This window comes from Vigna angularis, chromosome 11, assembly GCF_016808095.1.
Source record: "Vigna angularis cultivar LongXiaoDou No.4 chromosome 11, ASM1680809v1, whole genome shotgun sequence".
In the NCBI taxonomy this organism is placed as follows: Eukaryota; Viridiplantae; Streptophyta; class Magnoliopsida; order Fabales; family Fabaceae; genus Vigna; species Vigna angularis.
The window spans coordinates 9,441,095-9,457,723 of record NC_068980.1 but is presented as its reverse complement, the minus strand read 5'-3'; the positions used below and the strand labels follow the sequence as shown (position 1 = coordinate 9,457,723).

Here is a 16,629-nt window from a genome sequence, read left to right as displayed (position 1 = left end):
ATTAGTTCTTTTATAGTTAAAACTTTGGTAACTAATATTAAAAACTAATTTAAATTTAAATTTACAAATTAATTATAAATTTTTATTCTTAATAAAGACTATCTTTTATACTAATAAATTTTAGTTTTAAATTAAAAAATAAATTAATCACTAATTATTTTTTATTTCTAAAAATTAATTGTTATTTAATGATTTGGGTTTTTTTTTTGTAATAAATGTCTTACAAGACAATTTCAGGACGTTAAAAAGGTAAAAATGTTACCTATGATCCATTCATCAAACACAAATAAAAATTGATTAGTAACTTGATATACTCCAATTTTACTATTAGAAGTAAACATCTATCTAGGCAAAAAGATTATGATTGTAATGAATCACAAAAAGACAAATGCATCAATAACATTAGAAAATGAGTTTGAGAAGACTTTGTTTCTTACATTGATGACAAGAAAGCAGAGGATATATACTCACCATTTGGAAGACCATAGAACCCAATTTACCAAAATACCTAACCATTTCAATGGCAACCAATTCCAAAATTACACGACAATCTCTAACTATATATGTATATATGCAACTCAATAGTTTGAAGATAAACAAAACCATAAGTCATATATTTAATGAGTATGTTGTTCATTACGCTAGAATCTTACAAATTCCCCAGAAAAACAAAAAGAGCAATGCCAACAAATCATCGACCGAAATAGAAACCGAACCTCCAATGCCTTGAAAAAAGGATCTCCAGATTTGATTGTATGCTACATTATCCTGCAAGGAGATATATAATCATGGATTAATATAAATGCCTAATTTCTTCTTTTACCAGTTTATTTCTGTCATAATTTCTTAATATACAAAAGCAGAAAAAAAAATGGTGACTCAATTCATCTGTCATGAGAAGAATAATATCAGAAATGCTGAAATGACTCTTTCAATTAGAACAATCAGTGATGTTTCATACATTATGTTATTATTAGTATTTAATTAAAAAAAACAATAAAATACTGTGAAGGATTAATGCTGCAAGATGCTTTATGGGCCATAATATAGATATTCCCTTTATCCACCAATAACCCTTAACTGGTTTTGTTTGTTCTGACGCATATATCATTTCTGAAGTTAAAGATTTCAAAAGAGATATGCATACCCTACACGGGTCAGTAACATATAACCTAGTAATTCCTAAAATAATCTGATAGATGAAGTTCTTACGTTTGTAAAGGTGGATACTCTCGCCTTAATTTCTTTCTCTTATTGAAAATGTGTTAAAAAAATGTTATGTTTCTTTTAGAAATGAAAATAGTAGAACTTTGTTTATCGAGACAAAGTGGAAGTAGTACCAACTTGGTAGGGAAAGCTGATTAAAAGAAAAAGCTTACCAATATTCTAAATTAACTGGTTCATAATTATGACTTAAGGACGAGGAAAAGAAAAAGAATGTAGGGAAAGAACTGATGCACCAACTATTTAATAGAAGTAGTACGATTGATTCTTTAACTATGTTTGAAACACAAGTGAAAAAATCTGATACTATATCATAAAAAAGTCTCAGATTCCCAACAAAAAAATCTGCCGACAAATAGTTTTCACATACTTGGATCATAATACGTACAAGGAAAATCCTAACTTGCCACCAGCTGCCACACACTGACACAGACTGTGCAGACAAACAGCCGTACAAACTGAATATTCCCTTGATCTTTGCTATAAGCCACACATGATTTTCTGTATGAGTGTTGTATTATAGGAAGCATTATATATGCTTAAAGAAGCCCTAACCCAAGTTTTACGTAGTTCAATAATCTAGATATGCATAATTTAAAGGCTCAAAGAGTGTTGTGTGCAGTAAGTTTTGACGTTCGAGTGGAATAATCACTTGAAACCAAGAGCTTGTCTTCAATGTCTAATATATATAGAAAAAAAAAGCTTCTAGTTCAAATTGCTTATGAAGTTGTATTTAAATTAATGAAACACCGACAAGAACATGTGTGGTGATGGGAGGAAGCACAAAGCTCGACCATTTGCCTAACCAAACAATAATGAGCTTATAAAAATTAAAGATGCTGACTAATAACCTTGTGAAGAAGGAATATATAGGTACTGTTCCACAGAATCAGAGGCTAGACAACATGATCTAATAAGGGTACGTTTTCGACAGAAGTTACATGTTTCCATTTTCTATTCTCTTACTTGTCTCTCTCCAATATATATGATTGGAAAATAACATTCTTTATCATATACTAATTTGTTATTTATTTTTTTTACTAAAGTGTTAAATTTCTATTAAGGGACAGGAAAGGAAAGGAGACACATACAAAGAAGACAGAATATTTGAATCCGTACTTGACATGGTAATGAAACAAAGTGGAGAAAAAAGACATGTATATCCAGTCACCCTTTGCATGGAAAGATCTTCTATATCAAAGATAGCAATAAGTGGGGCATATGGAGGTGAGGATGGTGGGAAATGTTTAAGGTTAACATAAGATTAATTAAATAATTAGCATCAGATTTCTTTCTCCAACATTTACTCAAAGACAGATTCCACATAATCATGACTTTGTTAGTATTAAATTGTGAATTAGAAAAGCGTACAAAAAGCATGCATTTTCTACAATTATTTGTCACAAACTATTAATGTTGAGTAGAACCTTAATTAACCGTTGAATTTAAAAAGAAAAAAACCTTAATTCATCAAATGCTTTCAATCATTGGTTTATTCGATCCATAGAAACTAAATAGAGAAACCAAGTCATTTCACTTTGAACATTCATGGGACATAAAATCTGCAGAATCTTAAAAGGGAAAAATTTAGGGGAAAAGCTAACATGCAAATAACAAATATTTAATTAAAGTTATGCAGATCACAAGTATTTTTCCAGAATAATTCCATGTCAGCGGGTATTAGAGCGTGTCTGAGGGATTTAACACAATCTTTACAATTTTATTATCAGCACACGTTTGCAACCTAAGGAACTGATAACATTGTTAAGTAATATTATACCAACAAAAAATGTTTCATAAACTAATTAACTGTAGTACCTAAAAGTGAAAATCTTGGTTTATATGATGAACATTTGCTATCTGCTTTCTCTATTTGACAGCAACTGTGTAAACATAGTACTTTCTGATACACTAATGTTTTAATGAACAAGATCAGATGCTCCTAGATTGAATTCCACATTAGGTTATACAGTTATAAATGACAAAACTAGATACTAAAGCAGCACATTGAGTTAATCAGTGAAGTAAACACAGTGAATGAAGGATGATGAGATTAATCAATGAATTACCATGTTGAAAGGGGTGATGATGATGATGGTATTCAAGAGAAGTGGATGGTGGAGGTTGATTCATCATTTGGCTTGGTTTGATTTGTCCCCTTCTTTTTCTTCTTGTAAGGGATACCTCTTGCCTTAGCTTGGCACTCTCTAACCTCTTTGAGATAGACACGGATGGAGCCACTTGCGAAAGGGTTAGTCTCTGGGGAGCCACCATTTTCCTCATAAGCAGCCCTGAGCCTCCCTATGAGAGCATCAAGGCTTCCCCAAGCCTGTCTAAGGGGGCATGTGCAGGGTGCTGGAGGTTCTGGCTGCCCATAGAACATGCACCCTTGAAGGTGAACCTTGGTCTTCCCAAACTGGTCCAGATACCTTAGAAAATCCAACACATGGTTGCAATTGCACTGAGAAAGTGGAACTGGGGGTCTCTGATTCTTCAAGTACTGCCCAAAAGTGTTCCAATCCCTTCTCTTCTGAGACTCATAGCGACTAGGTGTCCCTGTTGGAGAGCTTGATCCTTCTAGCAAATCCTTCCCACTCGAAGACATTCTGCTGCTGAAATGGTGAAGATGATGAAGAGCCTTGTTTGGCTTTTGTAAATTAACCAAAGGGAAGGGAAAAGGGGATGTGAAAGCTAGGTGAAATGAATAGGGAGAGCAAGATGGGGATCATGTCATTGGGCTAATGAGTAGACATTTTATGGGCCATGTTAGTTGCTTTCTACTCATATTTTCCTTCTCTCTTTCATATTTATACTCTCTTTTTTAATAGCGACCTCACCGTTTAACTATACATTTTTCCTGTAATCAAACAATTATTGTTTGCCATTTGTCAACACGCATCAACCTTATCACCTTATTATCAACCTCATTTAACATTATTGCCCTAACTATATATATCTATATATTTATATCAATCCATTAATAGGACTAGCTTCTACAACCCAACTTTCTTTATTTTATTTTCGTACATCTGCCATTCCAAATTATACAACTCAACGGATTAATACACAAAAAAGGTGTAATCTTTTATCAGAAGGAGGTGTTTGGTGCCAATTTTGTTTAGTTTTTCTTTTTCTTTTGACCAAATTTATCATAGGATTTTTTATTGCCCTTTTTTAATTAATCAATGTTCTTATGGTTAACCTGTATAGTTGACACTCTTTTTCTCTATATCTAGTTATATAGTAATATCAAGTTAATCTTTTTGTGGTGTAAATATTGTGGAAATGAGTTTTATATATTTTCCAAATACACTCTAAGCACAGGGCAAATAGAATTTTCTCTTGATAATAAGGGATAATGATTCTTTCATACATACACGACAATGTGTGCCAAGTCTGAATTCATACATAACTTTACTTGTATTTCAAGAGGGCATAAAAGTTTTCATTTTTTTATATATATAGAGAGAGGTAGGGAGCATGATTTTTGTACAAAGAGATCTGCAGTGTTGACGTTTGAGGCCACTGTGATGGTTGTCGTTGTCTAAATGAGTGTTGGAATAAGCATACAAACCCTAGAGTACCTACATTATTGGGTGTGAAAGAAAATATTATATGAAAATAGTTACGTACTCAGAGACAAAAACAAACACAGTAATGACAGAGATAGATGTGCTTAGAGCCATGAGAAGGAGAAAGAACCAAAAGATACAGAAAAGCTAGTATGGAAATTTACAAGTGGAATTTGTGTTTTATAGTTTGTTTTGTGCAGGTATCACTGTTCATTCTATAAATTACCGCAATAAAAGTAATCTACATACACTGTATTAACCAGGTAACCTTTTCCAGAAACAGTTCTTATACCATGTTTGGGACAGTTCTCTGTGATATTGCATCACACAAAATATTTGGCCGTACATCTTTTAGCACGCAAGATCTTTTCTGTAGGACTCTTTTTTTCTTTTTTTTTTCCTTTTTTCGTAAAATATAGTTTCAACAGTATTAAAAACTCAACTGAATAATAAAAAATAGATTTTGTATAATGTTTTGATGAATATTTTTCAGAGGATTCATTAGGATTTCTCACTACCTATCCTTAGGGAATTATGAATTCAGCTCATATAACAACCTAATGATATTATATTCAATTTAAAATTTTAAGAAAATAAGTTTAAAAGTTTTATCTCTTTTGGTTCCAGTATTTGTACAAATGGTTCAAAAAAAAATTTCTAACCTTTTTAGTGTAATATTCCAAAAATATAGTGTAAAGTCATATAATAGGAACATCACATTCATAATATTACAGATCAGTTCTTACAAAAGATAGAATGTACGGTTATGGCCGAACGGCCTTACAAAATAGCAAGGGATTAAAACTGTACAAATATACAACCTAAACCGAACGGTTTACAAAATACTTATACCGAACGGTCCTCCAAAACAATAAAACAGCATATGGCCGAACGGTACTACTGTTCGACCTTAACGTCTACCTCTACCAAATTTTCTTCTTTCAGCGCCTCTTCCAACAAAGCTTCTCATTCTGCTCACATCCACACGGATGATCATTGCAACAGAAGGACAACCACCGAACGTACAAAACGGACAAGACAGGAAGTAGGGTAAGCTTATGTAATTCAATTCAAGCATCAACATAGATTTCACACAATTCAAATAAACAAGATAATTCATTCACTTTTACATGCAAAGCCTAATACTAGACTCTGACTGTTCGGACTGTATGAATTATGTGTAGCTACGACGTTCGTGCACCCGGGTGATGTACTAACTGTGATACCCTCAACAGCTGCCACCCGAGGTTAGTCCGTTCCGTCCAAATTAACCATAAGGACGAGGACCTCCTACCATTCTCACACATGACTTACCCTTCTCTACGTGAGAAACGAGTAATCACGAATATCAGGATGAACCGCCAGCTTAGCATGCTCACATTCATACTTTACCAATTCCAATATACATTCATGAGTTATTCCTCCCCGGAATACTCGTTCATAACCAAAGTCATTTCATCTATGTCATATTCTATCATCTTTCATTATTAAAACCTCAACTGAACCAATTTGAATAAAGATCCCTTAGGATACCAAATACCGAACGTTAATCTTCAACCTCGAACGAGACCGAACACTTGGAGTGAGACCGAGAGGTCTCCAGTTCCAAAACAGATCAAAACCGAGAGAGTTACTATCGGGGGGGAAAAAGAGACCGATTACAATGATATTTCTTAAAGACTAATAGGATCGAACGTTATTTACAAGGTGAGCCAATTTAATGAACTAACTCATGAGAGTTTAGACCGATCGCCAATAAGCCTAGGCCGAGTACTAAGACTCTAGGCCGAACACCATAGAAAATGACACTGTAGGACATCGAATAATAATAAGTGATGGAATTATATGAAGAAATCGAACGCTATAAATACTTAGCTTATTTATGAATTTAACATCAAGGAGAACGAGTGTTGGTCGAAGACCGAGCACTGTAGAAACCGAACGCTATTGGTTTTGGCCGAATGCTCTTATTTAAAAATTAAATTACGGAAACGAGAACAAGCGCCTGATGTAAGACCGAGCACCACTTAATACGAGTGCTTGGTTATAATTTGATTTTTACGTTCGTTTTGAATGGATGCATGTTCGTTGATTTGCTGAATGAGTATGAAAAATGATTGTTGCTATGTTTTGACTGTATGAAGTATGAAAATTTATCATGATATGGATGTATGAAATTATGAAGATAGATGTTGAGAAATGAATTGATATAAAGAATTCTAAGTATGTAATCCCATATGAAAATTGATGTTCGTCACTGAAGGTCTTTGACCGTTTGGTTTTCTTGTGGACTCGGTTGGAACTGGATTCTTTCATTTGGATGGAATCCCAGTTGAGGACCGAGCGTCTTCGTTTAGTAATAATTGTATATAAGCGTTCACCCAAGGATATTCGTTCCTTGGTATTCTGTTATAAACTTAAGTATATCTATATGCATTTGTATATTTCATTCATTCTTGAACACTAGTTAAATGGTATCTTATTATATTTAGCAAGCCTTTCTTCTACAAGTTTAGTAGTGTTTGGTCTTACATCAAGCGCTCGTACTAAGTAGTGCTCGGTAGAGAAGGTCAACTCGATAAAGGACGAGAGATCAATCTCTTCAACGTTGGACTCATATAGACCGGAGCAGGCTAACTCAACGTAAAATGAAGGGAACTCGTGAATGCTTCTGCTACTCAGAACAAATGCAAGACAGACACAGATATCATAGCCTACGCCAAGATATAGAATCAGCAGAGTCCTAGGATTCCATAGAACATCTTGCAAGACGAATAAATCGGCGACACCTAACAAAGCCTATCCAAATTGACAAGCATAAAGCCTTCCTAAAGTCCATAACAGCGACTTTCGAAGAAGCTCGACTGGAGGGTCAATCACATACAAGCTCGGCCAAATCGCTAATCCACGGTCCATGTGATCAGTCCTATAAATACAATCAGCATTTCCTAGGGAATACTCACTTAATAATCACATATTTACTACTATATCCATGAAGATCAAAACTCTCTTACTGACTTGAGTATCAAAGAGCCTTTTGCATATTTTAATCATAACATAGATTCACAGTCCATGTATAAATACAATCAGCATTCCCTAGGAAATATTCACTTAATAATCACATATATTTACTACTATATCTATAAAGATCAAAACTCTCTTACTAACTTGAGTGTCAAAGAGTTTTTTGCAGGTGATAAGATCCTTGTGGTTGCTTGATTGCTCTTAATGACCGAAATGAAATTCTTTACTTCTTAAAGGAGAGAGATCCACCTGCAAAAGACTCTTCAACACTAAGTTAGTTAGAGAGTTTGAATCTTCATGAATATAATAGTATGAATGATTGATTATTAAGTGAGTATTCATTGAGAAATATTGGTTGTATTTAGAGGATAAATATGGATCGTGGACCTATATTATCATTGAAATAATACTTATCTCAAGCATATAATAATAAAGTAGTTAATAATAACATAATGATACACTGTTATAAATAATAACCATAATATTAAATTGTCTAGATTATTTATGATATATGGATACTCTATGAATAGATGTAAGTTTGAGTCTTTTTAAACTGAGAAGACTTAATAAGTTTTGTTGGACCGTGTTTTTTTAGTATGTTTAATGAGCAAAATAAAAACATGAGTTAATGTGTTCTCTTTAAGTTAGATTCATATTAATATAATAACTTACTAGAATGACGTGGATATTTTTTTCTTTTATCGAAACATATGTATCACTTTTTCACGTGAAATGTTAATATAAAGAAACAGATCATCTAACAACTTCACGCTCTTTTAATGGAAAGAATAACATTAAGTAAAAAAAATGAGAAATATTGAAATAACATTAAGTAAAAACAACTAAAAAATAACACTGAACAATTGTTATAAATATTGAGATAAAAATGTATTATATATTATTCAATTTTTTTCTTTTTATAAGACTTTGACTCATTTAAATATTTAACAATTTTTTAATTTACTGAATCAAAAATTAATTTCGCTAATGTAAGTAAAGTTGAATGGACGAATTTTTGTAGACTTCAAAGTTCACAAATCTACCAAGATGAGAATTTATGACTGTTAATAATTTTTTTAATAAGATTTTATAATAAGAACATAAATTTAGTGATTTATATTTTAGTAGAAACGTAAAAGAGATTAATTGCTTGGTTTGTGTCTGCTCATAACTTTAATTATTTTGAACTCTCATAATGTTAAATAGGGAGAGATATTTTACAGTGAGAGATTATAGTGAGTAGTGAGAGATTATAAGTGAGAAATAGTTGTTGTGAGTAGCCATGTTGCTCAAATTATTGAATATCAATTCAAAATTCTGAAAGCAAATAAAAGATTAGGTGTGGCATGTGACAGAATTTTGGAACTAATGAAATTATTTTCTGCTATGATTTATAAGAGAAGGAAGTTATGGTACACATCCATTGTATTTTGTTTATTTTATCTTAAGGGTGTAGATATTTGATAGGGACAAGAAGCCGAGCAATCTTGTGAACTGGGGCCCATCGACGCCCTTGCTCACAAGTCAAATGCAATTACATTGCATTCATTCATTCCATATTAAATTTACAATGCCTTTATCATTTTATTCAAAAGTAAACGGCTACAAAACACTCTTTTCACATTTCTAAAGGAGAAAACTTACAGAGACTTATGCCAGTTTATAATCAAACAACCAGCATACATATACATATATACATATAAATATATATATATATATATATATATATATATATATATATCAAAATATTTCATTTATATAAAAGAAAATTAACTTAAGCACAAGACATGCTATATAACAGAAGTTGCAAAAGGCAAAGGTTGCCTGGTCTTGAAACTGCTAACAAGCTGCAATTTACATGAATTAAACCGTTTGAAAACTGCACCAATATTGCAGGTAACGAGCAGTATAATCAGACAATGCATGCACATTAACCAACTGTCAGCCATGAGTTGACTGCTTGAAGGTCTTTAAGAGCATGTCTTGTTAGAAATAATATAAACATGAGTTTATATTTTACATCAGTTAAAAATAATAAAGCTAAACATTATGTAAAAAGCACTCATAAATTAAATGTTTAGTTTTTCTTAATTAGTTGTCAGTGAATTGGTAGATATAGTGAAGAATCCACAACTTTTTCCACTCAATTGAAAACTCGTCAAACCAACCTTATAACTTTTAACTGGAAACTATGAATTAACTATTTGAAAATCTTTTCCAACATGTATTGTTGGGAATAATCTTAGTCTATATTACACATTAGTTAGAAATAATAAAGTTAAACACCACGTAGAAAGAAAGATTTAAAAACGTGATTTTTATTATTAACAAATGTTTATTGGTAGTGAGAAGAGTTGAACTTACATCCTCTTCCACCCATCTTTTGAAACTCATTAAACAAACTTTATAACTTTCAATTAAGAGCCATGAATTGATTAATTGAAGATTTTTTATCATGTCTTGTTGGGAATAATTTAATTATGAGCCTATATTTCATATTAGTTAAAAATATTAAAGTTAAACACTATGCACTTTTAACTTTACGAAACATTTAAAGAGTTATAAGACGTTTAGTGATTAAGTTAGAAGGTAAGAGAGACGTTGTTGGTTCAACTCTTTTCACTAATAAAATATTAATATTTATCGATAAAAAATTGTAAAATATTTATGCTTATTTCTTTTCTAATAAACTTCTTAAGAAAAAAAAAACATGTCTTTACCATTCAATCTTATGATTGCTCCATAATATTGATTCACGAAAATTTAAAAGTGAATTTAAGTCCTGTATTTATAAAAAATAAAAAAGTTAAATATGTAGTAAAATAAAAAAACTTGGAAACTTACTACTCCAGAGTTTTGAAGTTAAAGAGTAGTATTAATATGCTGTATAGGTGGGATTTGGAGTGTCCGTATGAAATTGTAGTGTTGTAAACCTGGTTGTGGACATGACAGCATAACATGCAAATATGTTGAAGTGCATAGCTTATTTACCTTGAAGACAGATGAAAAACAGATTGCCAGATGTTGAGTTTTAAATTTTGGAACACAGAGGACGACAAGATCTAGAATGTTAGAATTAGAAAGTGAGCCACCACAAAAAAGTAATGGCAAGTGACGTGTCTTTCGTCCACCTTTACATTCTAGTCCACCCAAATAAATGTCCCAATTCATAGCACCGACACAGGAAACTGTAATATCACAAACGCATTAACAACACCAACTCAATTCTCCACCAATCTTCTACACATCAGGCAAACCACCACACTATTTTTTTTTTCTTTAATTGTCTAAAAAAAGATAAAAATAAAAATAAGAAAAGAAATTGTCGGAAGGAAAGAAATGAGAACCATAAATATTTAAACAAAAATCTGAATGTAGTAAAATTTGGGACATAAGAAACTTTGTGGGGTAGTTAACTGAATAACTGTTGTATGAATCTTTCTTCCATACCATACCCGTATGTATGATCTTCTACCTCAACTTTTTAAGACAAGCCAACTATAATGTTCTTAACAACTTGTCTTTAACGGTCTTCTCCATCCGCTTATATCAACCAGTGTGCCTTTTTTATAAACTGCGACTGCACATAATCAGTGAAATTTTCATATCAATATATATGGACCCCACCACCATAGCTTCCTGACAAAACGAGGTGTTTTTCCATCTCCAAGTTTTCTCAAAATTTAATAATTTAATCTATAATCATTATTTTATTTTCTACTGTCCCAACCAATATCACTGCCCAAAAGAACTGGGAGTCACCATCGTGACTTATCTTTAGTTACAGAATTTTATAATTAAAAATATTCAAATATATTACAGTAAATTTATTGATGAGTAACATACGCCACGAAGAACATTTTTTTTTCTGTAAATGTATTGATGAGCTAAATTTATAAGTAAGTTGAATACTCAATTAATTGAATTGAAATGGCTAGTGTAGTTTAATATATTGATTAAATGTAAGTGACATACTTAATTATTTTACTAACTAGATATGTTTGAATACTAGAATTTATTTTTATTATCATCTTGAATTGAAGACAATAACTTTTACTGTATAAAGAAAATGATAATTTTTTTGAAAGAATGTTAAAAGGTGACACTATAAGTCTGATAACGAATAATTCTTAAAGATAAATATATTCTATTAGTTATAGGTATGTGTAGTTGTATAAAATATTATATAATTAACACTTTATTAATAGTTTTGATTTATGGGAATATTATATTAGAGTATTTGTATATAAAAATATATGAACAAAAGTTATATAAATATACCAAACTAATTATATAAGAGTTTAGTTGGTTATAATCTAATAAAATAAGTTTAGATATCCATTGTCATGAAAAGTATAAAAAAAGAAATGAATAATGAAAGAAAAATGAAATCTTCAAGGAATCCTAACACTTCCACAACCTTCAGAAGCATCCAAAAAGCCTTCTTTATATAAGCCAAAAGTACCACTTCACCTTTGGTAGTGACACTTAGCACGAGCCAAGTGGTGTTTAGCACAATTCATCACTGGGAGGTGACACCTACTTTAAAAGAAATTCAAAATGAGGACTAAGTAAATAAAAAAATAAAGAAGAGTTGATTTTGCTAATGTAAAATAACTAATAATAATAGTAAAAATTAATATCATCATACTTCTATTTTTCAATTAATACCAAAGTTTTGGATTTTTATTTTTTTTCCTTCTATGAAGTTTTCGAGATCTTAGATGATACATAAACCAATTTTAGTAGTAGTTGAACATGAATTTGTCTTTAACGTAGGCATTCAAATATTATGAAGAGAAAAAAAATGTTCTACAAAGGTGAAGCCTCCAATGGAAGAAGATGAAGGATATGAAAAATAGTATGTTGAAAACCAAAAAGTGAAAAAATGACTATTGATGTTTATGAAGTCAAAAATCATGAAAATATATTTTTTCACTTACCCACTTTTTATTTTTCTAAAACATTCATACAAATTAATATTTTTGAAAATAACATATTAGATCTACAATAATATTGAATAAAACTTACAAAAATGTTTTTAAAAATTTTTAAATAGAGTTAAAATCACAAATATACAAATAGTAAGAAAATACAAAATGAAACACTCATATATTCATTATAACAAATATTTTTTTTCTTCACAACAAACCCAATTTAATTTGGTCACAGAACATGTAATTATTATAATATCAATTATAAAAATTGTAAGACTAAAATTATAACACTTGAAAACAATATATTTCTTGTTAATAAAAACTTATTGCTATAGTTCGTGCAGCATCATTTACAAATTATTCATCTTTCCTTTTACGTTTTTCAATATATAATTTCGCATGCCTAAGTAGTTTTCGAATTTTCAACAACTAAAATAAAAAGGTTAATTAATATAACATTAGACTTGTATAAACAACATATGCAATTATACAGTAACATTACCATATAATTCAATTAATACATCTAACCAGAGCAACACATATAACTCAATTTCTATAAGTATACAAGTCTCAAATTCAAATGTGTAATGAGTGGAGCAATAAAAAATATTAATAATATTAAATAGTATTTAAAGAATAGTTTGGTGTCCATAAGATGGTGTAAGATACTCGACCCCACAAATCCCTTCTCCCTTTTTTGTGACGTTGAAAGGAGAGTGTTATCCCCCACATTCTCATATTTTATGGACCAATGCTACTCTTCGTCTCTATCACAACAATATTCTTTTTCTTCTTTCCCACTACAAACTTTAGATCAAAAACAAAATATTATCATCTCACGTCCCTCACTAAAAAAGATAAAATCAATTTAAACTATATATAAATAAGTATAAATCTTATTCTATAAATTAATTTTATAAAATTGAGTTAAATTTAAAAATTAATTTCTTAACTAAACTAAATTAAAAATTATTCTAAAAAAAAATTTTATATATATATATATAGAGGTGTAAAGTCTACTTCTTAATATTATATCTTTTGATACTCCTAACTTCAATTATTTGATAAATGTTTTCCATTACAACGTCAAACCATCATTCTTCCTTATTTTAATATTTACATTTTATCAAACTTTAAAAAAATCTGGAAATTGTTTAAGTTTCTGTATATATCACTTCTCAATAATAGTTTCCGTAAAAGTCTTATCTAAAATTTCGGTGAGTCACTATCTAAACACTTTTATATCATGTTAGTTTAATTTCTATATGTGCATTCTTTCTTGTTATTTCTGTTACTATTATCTGTGTTGTTATTTTCTGTTTTTTTGTAATAAATACTCTTTAGTAAAATTATTTAAGTTAGTTCTTTAATTAAATATTTTATATTTAATAATTTTAATCTATATTAATATGACAACTTTCATGTTTTAATATGACAACTTAGAAGTTATGTGAAATATATTACTTCTTCTTAGTTTAAATTTTCGTCATTTTTAAGATTTTCAATATATATAGTATATTTTTTAAATAATAATAACAATGGCTAAAGGAAAACAATGAAAGCTTGAGAATTATGTCAAATACATACATGCACAAAATTTCCACCATTTCTTGCAAAATTTTGTCGCCGTCTAAATGTCTTTGTCTGCCTTTCTCTTTCGTCTTGTTTTCATTTTGATTTAATGTCTACGGACAAAAGATAAAAGAAAACTCATATTTATCCCATGTAAATTAATATTATAATCATTTAAGTTTAATTATTGGAGAACCGTGATCTTAATTTCTATTATTAGTCTAGTTACTAGCAATTAACTTTTTAATTTTTCTGTAAATGGTTTTCACATAACCTAATCTATTTTTTCTTATGTGTGACTATTCTGTTTGACTCTTTGCATGTATTTTTCCAGTAGACTCTTCCAATCTTTATTACCATCACTACATTCATATCTACTTTATTTCCTCAACTATACCCATTTATTAATGACACAGGTTTTTTAATTTAAAAAAAAAATACATCTTTTATTCTAAAAACACATAAAAATGAATATTTAAAATTATAGAAATATAGAAATTTTGTTTAAAAAAATAAAATAAAAATTTAAAAATATAACAAAATATCAAATTTTTTAATTGAAATTTATAAAATAGAAAAATTATTAAAATTTATTTTAAAATTTTAATTTAGAAAACAAATATAAAAATATAAACTAGAGCTTCTCTACGAATTTATTTTATTTTAAGAAGTTTGAGGATTATAATTTATCTTTTTTGATAATTTGAACAAAGAAAAATTATTTAAAATTTCAATTCAAATTTGGTTCTTTGATGACCAAATTTCAACTGATTTCTTGATACATAATAGTTACATTGAAGATAAAAATGTGACTATTAAGAGAACGAATTCTGTAACATTTCATTTTAATAGTATAAAACTATTAAAATAAAACGATATAAAGATGACAATAAAATAATTGGATAAAACAAACATGCCATAAAGAAAAGATTTACACATGTAGAATCACCTAACTACGCATCTGCTTCACTTTCACACTCGTTGAAGTAACTGAAAAGACATATATTTATTTACAAAAGCAATGGTAAACTAATATTGTAGAAGAAACAAACTTAACATATTAAGATTTCATTATACATTATATTCCAACCAATTCACACCAATCATCCTAATCATGTCATTGACCTAGATAAAATCATACAGATAGATAGATGTATTGATGTCAGACTATGACAAGTTTTGCATCTGTAGTGGTGAAACACCTGGTCCCCCCAAACTACCACAGAGGGTTAATCCATCTACAACCTATGGACAAAGAACATCAAACCATAGATTAGGACATCCTACTACTCCTTACCATATAATCTTCTTCTCTATTTGATATGACACGATTATTGGAGTTCCTACATCACTTACTGGAAACCACCACTAAGAATGTCACCCTATAAATTCTTTCCAAACCATTTTTGAGTTCAATCACAATGTTCATACCATCGTAACATTCAAAATCACATCATTAAGAATTAAATATAACATTCCACCATCTAAAATCCAAGCATAAAAGAGAAGAGAAAACAAAACAAACTAAACAACCCGAACCTACTCACCTAGCTAACACAAACCACTCGCCCAGCGAAAGCCCAAACAGGGGGCTTCTCCATCCCAACGAAAGAGCTCGTCTAGCCCCTGAAACTCACTGTCCAAAACCCTCAAAACTAGCCCAACGAGCTACCTTCACTCACCCAATGAGAGAAAAGATAGTAAGCTCCACCAGCCAAGCGAGTTGGCTTGCCTAGCCACTGAAACCCATTGTCCAAACACTCATAATACTCTCCCAGCGAGCCACTGGCTCTGTAAGATCCTTAAAAAATATTTGTAAGTTAAATACTAGATAAAAAAAAATGAATAGTAAATTGTGAATAGTAAAAGGTGAATAGTAAAAAGTGAATAGTAAAAAAAAAAAATATATATATATATATATATATATATATTTTTTTGGAAAGGATAAGTGTTACACGTAGCTTTGAGATCAGAATTCACCAATTTGCAAATAAAAAATTATTTTTGTAATAGTAAAATGAATAAAAAAAATGAATAGTAAAAATGAATAGTAAATTTTTTTACTATAAATAGCCAAGGGGGGGAGGCTGGAAATTTACACCAAAATTCTAGAGAAATTGTGAGAGAAGAGAGTTGGAGTAAATTATAGTTGAAGAGGGGAAATTCTGGAAGTTTCCGGAGAACGGTTTGAGAAGAGGAAACTAAGTCTGGAATAGAGGTAAGGGGAGCCAACTTTGAGTATTTCCTTTTGTATTATCTTGAGTCTTGGATATGTTATATTTTGCTTTTCTGATCTTATA

The 16,629-nt window shown here is 30.2% G+C and overlaps 1 protein-coding gene across 1 annotated transcript; it reads right to left on the bottom strand.

The window, feature by feature from the left end:
* Positions 1–364: 364 nt before the first annotated feature.
* LOC108333494 (protein LIGHT-DEPENDENT SHORT HYPOCOTYLS 10) lies at positions 365–3,999 on the bottom strand. The gene is made up of 2 exons (XM_017568958.2): positions 3,294–3,999; positions 365–768 (listed from the first exon to the last, which is right to left on the bottom strand). Exon 1 carries the CDS (start codon positions 3,827–3,829, stop codon positions 3,326–3,328), a length of 504 nt encoding a protein of 167 aa, XP_017424447.1. The 5' UTR covers positions 3,830–3,999; the 3' UTR covers positions 365–768; positions 3,294–3,325.
* Between the last annotated feature and the right edge of the window lie 12,630 nt (positions 4,000–16,629).

Coding starts and splice junctions, on each gene's coding strand:
- LOC108333494 (XM_017568958.2), bottom strand. CDS start 3,829: ATGTCTTCGAGTGGGAAGGATTTGCTAGAAGGATCAAGCTCTCCAACA.